Source organism: Carlito syrichta, unplaced genomic scaffold, assembly GCF_000164805.1.
Source record: "Carlito syrichta isolate Samal-C Ts95f unplaced genomic scaffold, Tarsius_syrichta-2.0.1 Scaffold288413, whole genome shotgun sequence".
NCBI classification, from domain to species: Eukaryota; Metazoa; Chordata; class Mammalia; order Primates; family Tarsiidae; genus Carlito; species Carlito syrichta.
The window spans coordinates 138,429-154,062 of NW_007232509.1; the positions used below are offsets into that span (position 1 = coordinate 138,429).

The following is a 15,634-nucleotide window of genomic DNA, read 5'->3' on the forward strand; positions in this document are numbered from 1 at the left end:
TACATTTTAATATGACTTTGTTATTACTCATTAAATGCTAATGCATTGTAGTTATTCTTTACTATTTTTACCTACACAATTGTATCAATTTATATGAATTATATAAATTTTTGATATGTGATATGTTGCCATAATTTAATTTTCTAACTCTTTATATATTTTTCCAAGCAAATTCAACCATCCTTGTATTCTAAGTTGTTTCACAAAAATCTGGATCCAGATGTATTCAACCAAATCATTAAAATTCTGCATGACTTTTACATTGAGTAAGTTGGATTTTTTTTTTAGTTATGCAGTAAGTCCTCAGCGTCATTGATAGTTTCTTGGAAACTATGACTTTAAGTGAAACAAGATATTATATAAGAAAACCAATTTTACCATAGGCCTTTTGATATAAACAAGAGTTAAGTTCCTACCACATACAGTATATTGTTTGACTTAAGAGTTGCAGTTTCCAAGAACTGATGAAGACATCAAGGGAAAACTTACTGTATTCTCATATTGTAATGCTATGCTGTTTCTAGTGATTTGGGGAATTTATTCTCTTTGATATTAATTATATATATAGCAGTTAGCTTTCCGGTAAATTTTATCATTATGGCAGTTGTAAAGAGATGACAAATATAGAGAATAAAAAGGGAAAACTTAAAAGGAAGGGAAAAGGGCTTAGTTTTTTTGCAGAGAAAAGTGGGGAGTGGAAGTAGCCAGCATTACAACAGAATAACAGCAGTGTTAAGCTCTTATTTAAGAATATTATGATTTCTTCAGTTGACTTCATAAATGTTTTCATTTGGGTAGTTAAAAATATAGATAGCATCCAAGGAAAAAAGGAAAATGACCTCATTTATGCATAATTAAATACTGTGTCAGTAAACAATTAAATGAGCTACTTTTGACTGATCATTTTTTTTTAATATTTGGATTATTTCAGGAAAGAAAACCCATCACTCATCCTTGAAATCTTACAGAGACTTTCTGAGCTAAAAAGGTTTGATATGGCAGTGATGTTTATGTCAGAAACTGAAAAAAAGAGTAAGTTCTAAGAAGAAAAGTTTTTCCATGTCTATTTATTCTTCTGTGTTCTTTTATTCATTCAACAAATGATAGCAAACATTTACTGACTGTATAAGTTATGTATAATTAAAATTAAGATAATTGAATTGAATTACGATTAAGTTAAGAAAAATTGAAATTATATTTGCTAGTCCTGACAGTATTATGAGATGTAGGTACAGTGTTCATTCTCCTTTTGCTAAGGAAGAAACTGATGGCATAGAGAGGTTAAGGAACTTGACCAAAGTCACATAACTGGGAAGCCAGACCCAGGATTTGAATCCGGGCAACCCTGTTTCCAGTTTACAGAAAAGTGCAGAAGATGGCACAATGGTTGAGCTCCTGTTGTCATTGTCATTGAGTACATCAAGTATCAAAACCACAGGACCATGTAACTGAGCAGGGCACATGGGAGGTCTAACCCGTTCTGAGTCTATTTTATTTCATTCTTAAGTCTGTTTGATTTCAGCCAGATTCTCAAAGAAGTGCAAGAGTTAAGAGGAAAGGTTAGGAAAGAGAGTTTTAGATTAAGGGAATGACAGATGCAGAGTTTCAGGGGCAGGAAAGAGCAAACTGAGTTTGAAGAATTAAAAGTGATGTGATGGCTGGCCGTGGTGGCTTAGCCTGTAATCCCAGCACTTTGTAAAGCCGAGGCGAGTGGATTGCCTGAGCCTGGGGGTTCGAGACCAGCCTGGGCAACTTGGTGAGACCTCGTCTCTACAATAAATCACACACACACACAAAACTAGCTGGGTGTGGTGGCGTGTGTCTGTAGTTTCAGCTACTTGGAAGGCTGAGGCAGAAGGATCTCCTGAGTCTAGCAGGTCAAGGCTGCGGTGGCCGTGAGTGTGCCACTGCTATCTCCTGTAGTAAACATACTTGGGCTCCCTTTCTTATTTCTTCTTTATCTTCCTAGCAGTGACATTGAATGAATCAATAAGAAAGATATTTATACATTATATAATTTACAGGATTTTTTTTAAATAGTGAAGGTTTAAACCGAAAGTTTCTACTTTATCTTTAGTTAACCAAAAACATTCCCCAAAATCCCTGAAAAGTATTACTAGTTATTATGTTTTGACTTCCTCTTCTCCTGCTTTTTTTCAGTCACTCTGCCCCCATCATACTGACTTTATATATTTTTAATATACTAAATTGCCACACTTATTTTGGCTTTGAGGACTTAGTATTTGACTGTTCCCTCATCCTAGAGTATCTTCCCGCATATCTTCACCTTGCTTGCCTCTTCGCTTTCTTCAGTTTTCACCCGTCACCACCTCAGACACCTTCCCTCACCTGTCCTAGTTAAAACAACTGCCTGCCTCCCACCACCCCCATCACCCTCTCTTCTCATCCTGCTTTGTCTTCATTTTACAGAACTAACTGACAGTGTTTCACGTATATGCTTATTATTTCTCCCTCTCTGATAGAATGAAAGTTCCATGAGAGCAGGAATTTTGTCTGCCTGTTCATTAGGCCTCGGAGCTTGAAGCTCTTGGTGTAATGTGTTGAATGAATGGATTTCTTGTCACTAATGTGATAAGTTCAGGATGTTCTCTAAGAATATGAGTGGGCTTTTGAGGCTGGCTCACCAACAGGTCTGTCTTGGCTGGGTCTCCACTGTCTGCCAAGTTAAACTTGCAAAGCACTTAGAAAGGTTCTGATATTTAACTAAGCATTCAGTAAATATTAGCTGCTGTTACCTTTTACATTTCCATTATCATTAATAACTGTTTCCTAGTCCTCTAGTTTTAATGTTGAGATGCATGAGCTATAACAATGTTCTCCATAGTGTTGGGTGTGGAACAATTAGTGACAAGAAAGAGGATTTTATATGATTCATAGACAAATCTTTGTTTAATCTTTACTAGTTACATGTCTTATTATGTAATATAAAAATATATAACTAGTCCATCAAACATGATTTTGTAGATGTTATTGCTAATTTCCAATTTACAGTAGTGATAACTTTTTAAAAAATAAAATGATTTGTTTCAATTAGCTATTTTGTTAATTGAAATAAAAATATTAAGCAAATCAAAGTACACTTGTTACACAGATAGGGGAAAAAATTTAAGGTAGTAAAGAATGTGTTAAGTTTAATCTGCAAGATTAATGTTGAGGATGTAGGGGAAATTTTGTACTGCTAGAAGAAAATAATCTGGTAAGAAACATTGTTTAATTGCTATAAAATTTTTGATTCTGGGGTTGCCTTTTTAAATATCTGAATTATAATTTATATGTAATCTCTTATTGCTATAAAATATAAAAAGTTTTTGTTTGACAGATCAGGTTACTCCCTTTAATTTACATTTTGCTTAGCTTTTAAAAAATGAGATTAAAATAGAGATTTTTTTTCTTTTTCAGTTGCACATGCATTATTCAATCACATAGACAAATCAGGATTGAAGGATAATTCTGTTGAAGAACTCAAGAAGAGATATGGTGGTTGATTTTCATTTTTATTGAAATAATTGTGTTTGACTTTCATATGTAAATTTTTTTACTGGGAATAAAGTGTTTTGTTTTGCTTTTTAAGAAAATGTAATCATACAGGAAAGGACTATCTTTTTACATAAATTAATAAAGTGAACTGTGATTTAGTGAAAAATGTATCTAGGTGTGCTATTTATAAGTCTTTTTCTGCAAATAAAAATATAAACAATGAGGTATACTTATAAGGATCAATATTTTATTTTATAAGTAATTTTAAACGTTAAATTTAGAACATTCTTCAGTGCCCCATATATGTAACATTTTTATGTTTGCATGAATTTTTGTGACCACATGACAAGGCTGTTTCATTAGCATATCAATAAGGTTCTCTTTGTAGAGTGGTCCAGTAGTTAGTGAGATTGTTTCTTTATAAAATCTTTTTAATATCTTGCCAATTGACTAACACAGCATTATTTAGTTGCAGGATATGTGTTTTTAGTATTTATGTTGAATGGAGACTTAATTTAAATTGAAGAGGAACAGTATCCTTAAGTTTTAATATCGCAGGGTTTTTTTTCCTCATAATATCCTTGTGGTATATCTGTTAAAGATAGATGAACTAAAGCAAGATGTAAACAATTTTAAAACTAGGGATGTTTAAAGTAGTAATTAGTGTATAGCTTATGTGTATGTGCTGCATATAAATGTGGCGTTTGTAAGCTTTTCAAAGCAGGGCTATTACTCCATTCATCCCGGTACACAGCATAGTACCTGGCTATGTAGGTAGTTAGGTGCTCAGTTGATACTTACAAAATGTTCAAAGTAACAACTTAGCAAATTTTGGGTATACTGTAAATTCTGGTAAAACCAACCTAACTTAGAGACTATCAAGCTGTTAACAAGTATTAGGTCACTGTCATATAGTTGTCATCAACATTAATAAGACAGTCACATTTAAAACTTTATACTGTTGGTAATTTTTAATGACATTATACATGTTGCTATGTTCATGAGTTGCTTGAAAAATAATCACAATTTATTTCCAAAGATAATTTCCCTAGTTTGTGGTATAAATTGTTGAGATGACCATCAATTGTATAGTCTGAACATTTTATAGTACATTTAGGATAGAGTTTATTTATTCACTGCTAATTATATTATGGTATACAGAGAGACAATGAAATTTAGCTTTTTATGCATAGCTTATGATTGAATTTTTTACAAGTCGTTAATAAGCTGATTTTGATATATAGAAAAGCATTCCAAAGGCAAAAAATTTCTTTTTTTTTTTTTTGAGTTGGAGTCTCACTCTGTCACCCAGATTGGAGTGCAGTGGCTGTTCCCGGCCACTGCAGCCTCGACCTGCTGGGCTCCTGAGATACTTCCGCCTCAGCCTTCCAAGTAGCTGGAACTACAGGCACGCGCTACCACGCCCGGCTGATTTTTAAAAAATTTATTGTAGAGATGAGGTCTCGCCAAGTTTCCCAGGCGGGTCTTGAACCCGTGGGCTCAGGCAGTCCACTCACCTTAGCCTCCCAAAGTGCTGGGATTACAGGCTGAGCCACCGAGCCCAGCTCAAAAAATTTCTTTTACATATTTTTTGCACCCTGCTATGATCTGAATGTATCTATGTCTATGATCTGCATAGACATGTCCCCCAGAATTCATATGTTGAAATCCTTACCACTAAGGTGAAAAAGTCTTAAGGGGTGAGGTCCTTGGAAAGTGATTAGGTCAGGAGGGCAGATCCCTTATAAACGAGGTACCAGAGAGCTCATTTATCCATCCTACCATTTAAGGACACAGCAAGAAGGCACTATCTGTGAATCAGAAAGTGGGCCCTCACCAGACCGAATCTGCTGGTGTCTTGATCTTGGACTCCCAGGCCTCCAGCATTGTAAGAAATAACTTTCTGTATTTTGTAAGTTACCCAGTTTATGATTTTTTTTTCTTTCTTAGAGTTGAGGTTCCACTATGTTGCCTAGGCTGGTCTGGAACTCCTGGGCTCAAGTAATCCTCTTGCTTCGGTCTCCCAAAGTCCTGGGATTACAGGTGTGATATATTTTGTCATAGCAGCCCAAATATACTAAGGCATGATTCTTAGAAGAAACTTATGAAAGGCAGGTAGTGTTATTGCAGTTTTTAACATAAGAAAAGGAGGCTTAGAGGGTAACTTCTTTCCTTGATTATAGAGCTGAAAATTGGTAAAAAACAGGTTCAGAATGTGTTGTCTTCTAACTCTTAATTTAGAGCTATTTGAATTACTCCAAGCTGCAATATTTATCTTATGTTACCTGTGTAGAGATCGTGAACCGAAGAAGTACAGATTACAAGATTTACTGTGGAATTTGAATTTTTAAAAAATTTCTAATGTTAACCTGATTTTCTTCCAGAGATGGTTTCATGCAGTGATTAAGACCAAAGGTTCTGGAGTCAGACTTCTTCAGTTTGAATTTTGGTTCCATCTGACTTTAGGGCCCTAAACCAGTTAGTTTTCTATGTTTTGGTTTCCTCATCTATAGAATGGGTATAAAATGAGGATTAATAGGATGGACACATTTTGTGTTTGGAACAGGACCTGATATATAATAATCTCTTGTTGTTATTATTATTATTATTATCATTTACTAAAAAATGATTAAAGTACAATCTTTAGGGACTGTCATGTTGTTGCCTTATTGCAAAATAGCACAGTGGTTAATAGTCATTTTTGGATGAGATAACCTGAGCATACAACCTACTGCACTTAACTGGCTTGTGAATTTGGACATATTGCTTAACCTCTTTAAGCTTGTTTCTTCTTATATAAAATTAGAATATTAACAATTGCCTACCTCAAAGATTTTTAGAAAGACTAAATGTACTGATACATGTATTTAGTACAGTACCTGTCACATAGTGCTCAATTATTTTTATTAATAGTAGTAATATTATTAATTGACTTAAAGACACAAAAACAGTATTCCCCATTTTTTCCCTAGAAATCTAGTTACTTATATACTTGTTAATTGTATCTTTTGACTTGATAGCCACATTGAAATCATCGTTTTTGAATTGTTGACAGAAGTACCATGCCCATCAGTTATTTGCTTTCTCTGTCTATTGTTTTATTTGAACTAAGTTCAATAAATTGATGGAATATACCCAAGTCCTCACCATTTCAACAATTTCGTTATCTGTGTTCACAAAAGGCATTTCTCAACACAGCACCAAGGCTAATTTTACCTTTTTACAATTCCTTTTTAATGTTTGATCTTTATCAGAGTTCTGTTTAAGGTAATATTAAAATTAATGTTAATGAAATTTATATTTGATTCATTCACTTATGAATTTAACAAATATTTGTTGAGTATACTTATGTCAGATACTGCTAGGCACTCTAAATACAAAAATGAACAAAGTAATGTGGATTCTTTCCTTATAAAGCTTAAAGTGAAGTGGTGGGGAATACAAACAGATACAGAGTGTGATAAATACTGGGGCAGGTAATAGCAGGGAATCATGGGAAATAGCAGGAATAGTAGATGTAAAATATAAGTTTGAGAAAATTCAAGTTCAATTTCTAGCATACAATGGAAGATAAGTAGTGGTAAGAAAAGCAGGTGAAGGGCCGGATGCAGTGACTCACACCTGTAAACCCAACACTTTGGGAGGCCGAGGTGAGAGGGTTGTTTGAGCTCAGGAATTCAAGACCTTCGAGACCAGCCTAGGCAACATAGCGAGACAAAAAAAAAAAAACCCCAAAACAAAATAAGGTGGACATGATGGTACATGACTGTTGTCCCAGCTGCTCGGGAGGCTGAGGTAGAAGTATCGCCTGAACTCAGGGGGCTGAGGCTGTGGTGAGCCATGATTGTGCCACTGCACTACAGCCAGGTAATATAGAGTAAGACCCCAACAAGGAAGGAAGGAAGGAGGAAGGGAAGGGGAAGGGAGGAAGGAAAGAAATGCAGGTGAAGAAAAGCAGTCATAGAAGACATTTGTATTTTACAAATTTTACGATGGATACTGTGGGAAGAACCAGTTACATGGAGACATTGGAGCCAGGGGAACTTGTTAGAAGACTGAATAACTAAGACAAGAGATTCTGATATCCTGAATTAGAATATTAGCCATGAGGATGGAGAGAAGTGATCAGAATGGAGAAATGTCTGTCAAGTAGAGTAGGCAAGATGGGGCTATGGATTCAAGGCCACTACGTTAAGGGATTAACTCAAAGGAGCACCCATTTACATTGTAGTCTCTGTGAATGGCATCCCTGGGTCATAATTTGAATGGTTTCTGATTTGTATAACCTGGAATGGACTGGACATGGGTCAGAAGGCAAGTTGAGAATCAGAATCATTAAGGGTCATGCCTAGATTTTTTTTCTAGGGCAGTGCATCCTTTCACTGAAATAGATACCACTGTATTTGAAGGTAGAAAGTTTAATGGGATGGCAGAAAGAACAGGTCAGTTTGGCATCTGTTGGATTTGTGATCCCGTGGGTCATTGAAATAGATTATGAATGGTGGTTTGGGTTTGGGAGTAAAATATTTAGGTGGAGTCTCAGTATTTGGATGAGACTACTTGAGAAGTGTAGAATCAGGAGAAAAGGGTGACTGAAACATGCTATGGAATTAGGTTTTTTTGTTTTTTTTTTTTGAATTGGAGGCTCACTCTTGTCCAGACTGGAGCACAGTGGCACGCTCATGGCCACTGCAGTCTCCACCTGCTTAGTTTAGGTGATCCTTCTACCTCAGCCTTCCAAGTAGCTGGAACTACAGACTCACGCCACCACGCCCGCCTAGTTTTTGTGATTTATTGTAGAGACAAGGTCTCACCAAGTTGCCCAGGCTGGTCTTGAACCCATGGGTTCAGGCAGTCCACTCACCTCGGCCTCCCAAAGTGCTGGGATTACAGGCTGAGCCACCGAGCTTGACCATCAGTCTTCTTTTCATCTTCAATGTCCAGCCCTTGGTCCTCTCTTCTCCCCTGAGAGCATGATTACACACAGAGCCTTTACTACCAACTCCTATATTTGTACCTTAATGTCTCTCCTTTTCCCAAGTCCTAGTCATTTTCCTTGATGATGCAGTAACTGCTATTCCTTGGTGTGCTATTGATGACCAAAACCTGGCATTCTAAAAGGCAGCTCATTGCCCTTGCTCTCCAGCACCCTACTGTAGTTGTCCCTCCTAACTGCCCTCTTTTAATGTGGCTACTGTTGGTTTAGACACAAACTCCGAACTTAGCATTATTTTTGACCCCTACTTTTTGCATATATCCAGTCATTCATGAAGTCCAGTGAACTTTACTCCTGCAGTGCCTGCCATCTGTCACCTCATGTCCCGAAGATGGCAGTATTCCTAATGAGTCTCTGGCTGTGTTCCTGCATAATCTACCTGCATGCCTCTGCCAGCTAAATCTTCTTCCAGCATTGCTGACATCATAACCATGCATATGGCCTGCAGTACACCTCACTCCTTATGGGACAGTGATGGTCATCTTTTAATTTAAATATTAGAACAACTGTTTGACCAATGTCTTTCTGGTTTGTGGAGTTAATTTTCAGTTCAGCCAGGCTCGGTGGCTCAGCCTGTAATCCCAGCACTTTGGGAGGCTGAGGTGAGTGGGTTGCCTGAGTCCGTGGGTTCGAGACCCGCCTGGGCAACTTGACGAGACCTCATCTCTACAATAAATCAAAAATTAGCTGGGCATGGTAGTGTGTGCCTGTAGTTCCAGCTACTTGGAAGACTGAGGCGGAAGGATCACTGGAGTCCAGCAGATCGAGGCTGCAGTGGCCGGCTTCGGTCTGAGTGTCAGAGTGAGACTCCAACTCAAAAAAAAAACAACTTTCAGTTCAGCAACACATACTGTGTACCAGGTGCTGTGCAAGGTATTACAGATACAAAAATTAAAGTTGGCTGGGCTCGGTGGCTCTCCTGTAATCCCAGCACTTTGGAGGCCGAGATGATTGGATTGCCTGAGCCCGGAGATTCAAGACCAGCCGGGGCAACATGGTGAGACCTCATCTCTACAATAAACCAAAAATTCTGGGCATGGTAGTGCACACCTGTAGTTTCGGCTCCTTGGAAGGCTGAGGCAGAAGGATCGCCAGAGCCTAGCAGGTCGACGCTGGAGTGACCATGAGTATGCCACGACACTCCAGTCTGGGCGACAGAGTGAGACTCCAACTCAAAAACAAAAAAAAATTAAAGCCACAGCCCCTCCCCTCAAGTATCTCAGAATCTATGGGGGAATTGGATAAGAAACATCAACTGTGATAAAGGATGACAACTCTAATGAGAAAAGCCCTCAAGAGACAGCACTCAAAGCTTACTTGGTAGGATCAAGGAAGACATCTCTGGAGGAGACATCTAGATCCAGATGGGAAGGGTTAGAAAGAATAATCCAGGCAAATGCGGGGAAAACATGGCCCAGGCAGAGGAAAGAGCCAGCAGTGGAGGAGCTTGAGAACTGGATGCATTCAGGAATTTGCAAGCAGTGTGATACTTGTGGGGGGTTGGCTGGAAGGAGATGGGTGAGGAGGTGGGAGTCAGATCATGAAGGGCCTTCTATGCAGTAACGAAAGAGGCCAGCTTTTAAAAAGTGGTCAGAAGCCATTCCAGGACTTCATTTTAGAAATGAAACTGAGGCATATATAGGTTACATAATTTGCCCGTAGACAGTTTATTAACAGGTAGTCTGATTCCAGAGGCCACATTGCCAAACCACCATTGAAGACTTTATTCTCCCCTTGGATGATGTATGGAGAAGACAGGATAGGTTTAAGATACATTTAGAAGGGAGAATCCACAGGATACTTTTCAGCATTTCTTGAGCGTCTATAATGTGCCTGGTAAGAGGTTAAGCACAGGAAGACACAGGCACAACTTTTGCCCCAAGTAACTGACAGTACAGCCGGGGAGTCAGATAACCAGCAATTACAATATAGTGCCGTGAGAGCCCTAATTACGGTTTGGAAAGGGCACTGAGGGAGCTTAGCAGGCAGTTCTGAACCAGACTAGGTGGGACAGGGAAGGAGGAGGCAGCATTTGACATGAGACTTCAGAAGGATGGTCCAGGTGCACAGTGGGAAGGAGAATATTTAGGCAGAGGATCAGCTTATTTGAAGGTCATGTAGCATGGTCATGAGCACCTTGCCTTACCCTCAGGTTTGCGGGCAATTCCATACACTATGGAAGGTGATGTGAGGGATGGAGTTTGATTTGACTAACTATATTCTCCATTTGCTTTTTATTTGTTAATTTTTCATGCATGCACATCTTGTTTACATGCTAGAGTTTAAGCTCCTTGAGGGTTGTAATGTATTAGTGCTAACATTGGCCTTGCCAACAAGAGGTTTAACTGATGTCCGTTGACTGACCAGTCTAGATTAGTGACTTTTTTTTTTCCCAGATGAGGATAGAATTAGTGGATCTCTTCTCTCACTATTGGTATTTAATATCTAATTCATTGTAGAATTACACTCTTCACAACTTTTTCAGTGTAATCACTTAAAAAAGGAAAGTGAAGCCATGCATGGTGTAGGCTATCCCCCAGAGGACTTCCTTGGTCCTTCTGCCATTGGAGGTTGCAGCAAGGAAAGTTAGGTCCCTACATGACACTGAATTTACTTTGATCTTGGACTTCCCAAGCTCCAGAACTGTGAGAAATAAGTTTCTGTTGTTTATAAGCTATCTTGTTTATGGTAATTTATTATATAAGTCCTGACGGACTAAGACAATCTTAGAATACCCATCGTATTTTACAGTAGACAGAACACCAAACAATAATGACAGGCTCAGGGTTTATATGTGTGTGAAGCCCTGCCCTGGTGTTGCACTGAATTCAGCTCTGGAGGAGGATGTGGTTAACCCTGCAGGGGACCTCCAGAGGGCTTGGTCTTTTGGGATCTGGTATTCTAGAGGCCTATCCCAGGATCCAAGGATGTGGGCAGTGTATCTAAGAAGAAAACACTTCAGTCTGTTTTACTTCTGTGATCACAAGCAACCAGTCAAACAAATAGGAGGTAGGAGACAAATCAATCTTGTGGATTATAAAATTAGTACTGTGCTTTTGCAGTGACTGGCGCTGTGTTGATAACTACAAAGAAGTGAGACTGTGAGTAATGAAAGGCTCAATGCAGGAATTTGATGATTCTGGAGCTGGATTTGCGTTCTGGGGAATAGGCAGGAAAGAGGTGGAACCTGAGCAGGCCTAGAAGGGTAGGGCCTGGTGGGTGGACAGTGACAGTTCCTCTAACCATGGCTCCGTCCTTACTCCTGTGAGGTACAGACGGACGACAGAATGGTACCATGGGAACTGCAGTGGCAGTTCTGCCCCCTGGCCTGGTGCTTTCTCGGTAATGAGTCTCACCCCAGTTTCTTCCTACCTCAGAATGGAGACCAGTTTGCACAGGGCAGAGCACAGAGTAGGTAGGCCGTCGATGAATGTTTGCTGAGTGAAAGGTGAATGAAGTTGGAGACAGCTGCTGCTGCATATTGTTGATGAACACCAGGTAATCGTGATTCTAAACCTGATCTTAAAAAAGGCAAATTTAAAAAATAACCATCCTGTAGCCAGAGTAGTGTGAATACGTGAGGATAGGTGGCTCAGTCATTCCACCGATTATGTACTAGTGTTTGCAAGACCATTTAGAATATATCTGGAACTTTGTCCCAGAGAGTCAGGGCAATAGCAAGTGATAGAGCTTTTATCATAACAAAGTGCTCTGAGCTATATGGTTGTCTTGACATGTTCAGTTTATCTTATTTGACCTTTGCAACTGTGCAGTGAGATATTTAGAGTAGCTGTTACTTGGGTGGGAAAACAGAGACCTGGAAAAGTTAAATTACTTGCCCAAAGTCATGGGAATAGTGACATAACTCAGAACTTTAGTGGTTTTAGAGACTACTGTCAGGTCCCTTGCATGGAATTCAGTAATGGTGTGAGTGGACTTTACTGAGTTATCTTTTAACATCACAAACCAGTGAGTGTAGATTCCCTCAATGGTTTGGTAGACTAAATGTGTCCCTCCCAAAATCTGTATGCTGAAACTCCAATCCTCACCGTGATGGCATATGGTGATGGGGCCTTTGGGAGGTAATTAGGTTGTGAAGATGGAGTCCTCATGATGGGATTACTACCCTTATTAAGGGACAGGAAAGAGTTTCCTCTCTCCCTTGTCCCCAATACCTCCTGCCTTTGGGTCTCTTTTTCTGTCTCTGCCTTGTGAGGATACAGTAAGAAGACAGCTATCTGCAATCCAGGAAGAGGGCCCTCACTAGACACTGAGAATGCTGGTGTCTTGATTTTGAACTTCTCAATGTCCAGAACTGTGAGAAATTAATATTTGTTGTTTAAGCCACCCTGTATGGCATTTTTTAGAGCATACTGAACTGACTTAAGACAAATGGGAACTAGAATGAGTCTGAATATCAGTGGGGTTATAAGCATGCAATGTGTTTTAGAGAGATGATTTCCAAAGTACAGTACTCAGCATGCAATATGAAGTTAATAAATATTTGCTAAATAAATGAATAATGAATGAATTCAGATACAAGAGAATAAGATGAAGGCTTCGATGAAGCCTTTTAAGTTTGGCTCAAAGCACTTGTCTGAACATTAAAGAGGATCAATGAGGATTATTTTAATTCTCTTTTATGGGATTTTTTTTACAGGATTGTGCTCAGAGTACCCTCCCCCACCCCACCCCCCCAAAACAGATGCTTTTTGCATATCAAATATATATAAAAGGGAACAGTTATAATTTTCTGTTTCTCATGTGGAACTGTCTTGTTCAGAGCAGTTCAAATAAACTTAATGATAATATTAACTACTATTTATATAGCCTGTTGTGTGCCAGGCACTGTACCAAGAGCTGTACACATCTTTTCTCACTTATTCCTATAAACAGATGCAGAGGGATAGGTTGTCCTGTGAAACTTGGGGGTCAAACAGTGGTCTGACTTGGACACTCATGTTAGTCTACGCTTCAGTGGCTGCGGAATCACCCTCAAGATAACAAAATTCATCTCCTGGAGCACACAGGCTGGCGGCTGGCGTTTTTCTCTGTACTACTGCCACCTACCGGATCTTCAGAAAATAGCAACATGTACATGGCAGAAAGCTCTCTGATAGCAATAAAAAGGAAAGCGAATTTTAATTTCCGAACAGGATTTTGGCTGCTCGGTATCTGTAAAAGTCTCCTTCCAGGACATATATAAAAAATGAAGATCTTATCTTGGATTATATTGTTCAATATTGAATCCTGAGAGGAGGATGTGGTGATGGAAGGCGGGAGTGTGGCCAATGGTAAGTTCATTCATTCAGCCAAGACACAGGTCCTGCAGGCCTCCTCTGGGTCAGTCACTGTGGTGGTTGGTCAGTGTTTATTTGGATCCTGTTATGAGCCACTGGATTCCCTCTGTCCTGACCACATAGTCTGACATTCCTGGCCATGGTCATGTGGGGAGGCTGTGGGATCTTGGAGGAGTGTCCAGAGAGGGAGCATACCTCAAAGTTGACACCTAGCCATGACTGGGTCAGAACTCCGTCTTCCTACATTAAGGAGAGCCCCTTTCTAGTATGTCACAAGATCTTTCTAGGGACTTGGAGGGTGTGTGTGGGAAGCATTCTTCCTCCTCTCAGCACTTTAGTGCAGGGGGCCTGGATTTAAGATGAAATCAGACTATACTTTGAAGCGGAAGAGATGTTCCAGAAATGCAATTAGTAATGAGTGTGTAGATAAGCTGCTCTTCCTTGAGGGGGGAGGTGTGTGTGTATGTGCTCATGTGTGTGCATGTGTGTGTGTGTGTGTGTGTGTGTGTGTGTGTATGTGCATGTGCGTGTGTGGTGGGCAATGGCTAAGTGTCTGTGTGTGATACTCAGGTCTGCTTTAACTACTGGCCTATGGAGATACCTGGTACTCTCCTGCTTCCCTGCCTCTCGATTTCTAACAGTAAATCATTTTAGTGTTTACTGTATGGGATCTGTTTAATAAAATACGGTAATTTGGGCGTGTAGTCTCATTGGGCTAATTGAATATGCAATTCTATAACAGAGCAAAGCTATAATTATTAAATCAAGGTAGATTCTGAATTATGTTGAAGTAGTGCATTTGCAACCACCATAGTGACTGGCCCAGAGAAGGCCTGCAGGACCTGTGTCTTGGCTGAATGAACTTTACCATTGGCCACACTCCCACCTTCCACCACCACATCCTCCTCTCAGGATTCAATATTGAGCAATATAATCCAAGATAAGATCTTTATTTTTTAATATATGTCCTGGAAGGAGACTTTTACAGATACTGAGCAGCCAAAATCCTGTTTGGAAGTTGAGACCCAGAAGTTGTAACGGTTTTGTGGTCATTGGTTTGATTTCCCAAAGATTATACTAAACTTAACCCTCTCTTTTCTGCTTCTTGTACCAAGCCTTTTATGAGTGCTGAACATCCTTGAATTCTTTGTAATTAATACTTCTCATTGAGAAGGTATTTGTTTATTAGGATGATGAGAGGACTCAAGGAAAGAACTCATTCACAATTCTGTCCAAGAATGAATAGAGATGACTGAAGTGCTAGTCTGTTTTTCCAGCTAAAGTTGCGATTGATCCGATTTTGACCCTAATAGCCTACGTTTCAAGATCCAGGGCAGTATCATCCCTAGAGTCTGGCAGTGGTGGAAGCTCTGCTTGGTTCAGACTTGATCTTGTCCTCAGCTCTGGATTAGACAGCCACCTCCAAGTGCCAGAGATCCCCTTGCCAAAGACATTTCCCTCCTGGCTTGCCAGAATGCCTGGAAGTCCTGTCCTAGACTTCTTTTTTTTTTTTTAATTAATATATCAATATTTTTTATTTTTATTATTGTGGGGTACAGTTAAAGGTTAGGTATACAAATACGCTTCGTTCAGGCACCCTTATTGATAAGGGGTATTTCCTCGTCCCCAGACAGATACTGCTACCATTAATTCCACTTCCCTTCCCCTCCCCCCCCATAGTTTCCCACCACTGTCAGTCCTTTTCTTATAGTACTACGATGGATGTTCAAGGTTCACTATATGAGTGAGAACATGTGATACTCAGATCTTTGTTTCTGTGAGTGGTCACTCAGTATTATAGACTCTAGTTCCATCCAGGTGCTGCGAAATTCATGATTTT

General features: G+C 39.4%; 1 protein-coding gene across 3 annotated transcripts in view; it reads left to right on the plus strand.

The window, feature by feature from the left end:
- RPAP3 (RNA polymerase II associated protein 3) overlaps positions 1–3,722 on the plus strand; it is a 36,969-nt gene extending 33,247 nt beyond the window's left edge. For 2 of the 3 annotated variants that reach the window (XM_008053739.2, XM_008053740.2), the window contains exons 15-17: positions 169–266; positions 932–1,032; positions 3,421–3,722. In XM_008053739.2, the coding sequence (XP_008051930.1) occupies positions 169–266; positions 932–1,032; positions 3,421–3,506 (285 nt within the window). In that variant the 3' untranslated portion in view covers positions 3,507–3,722. The remainder of the gene's footprint in view (positions 1–168; positions 267–931; positions 1,033–3,420) is intronic. The other variant, XM_021710307.1, reaches the window with a different exon arrangement.
- The last annotated feature ends 11,912 nt before the right edge of the window (positions 3,723–15,634 follow it).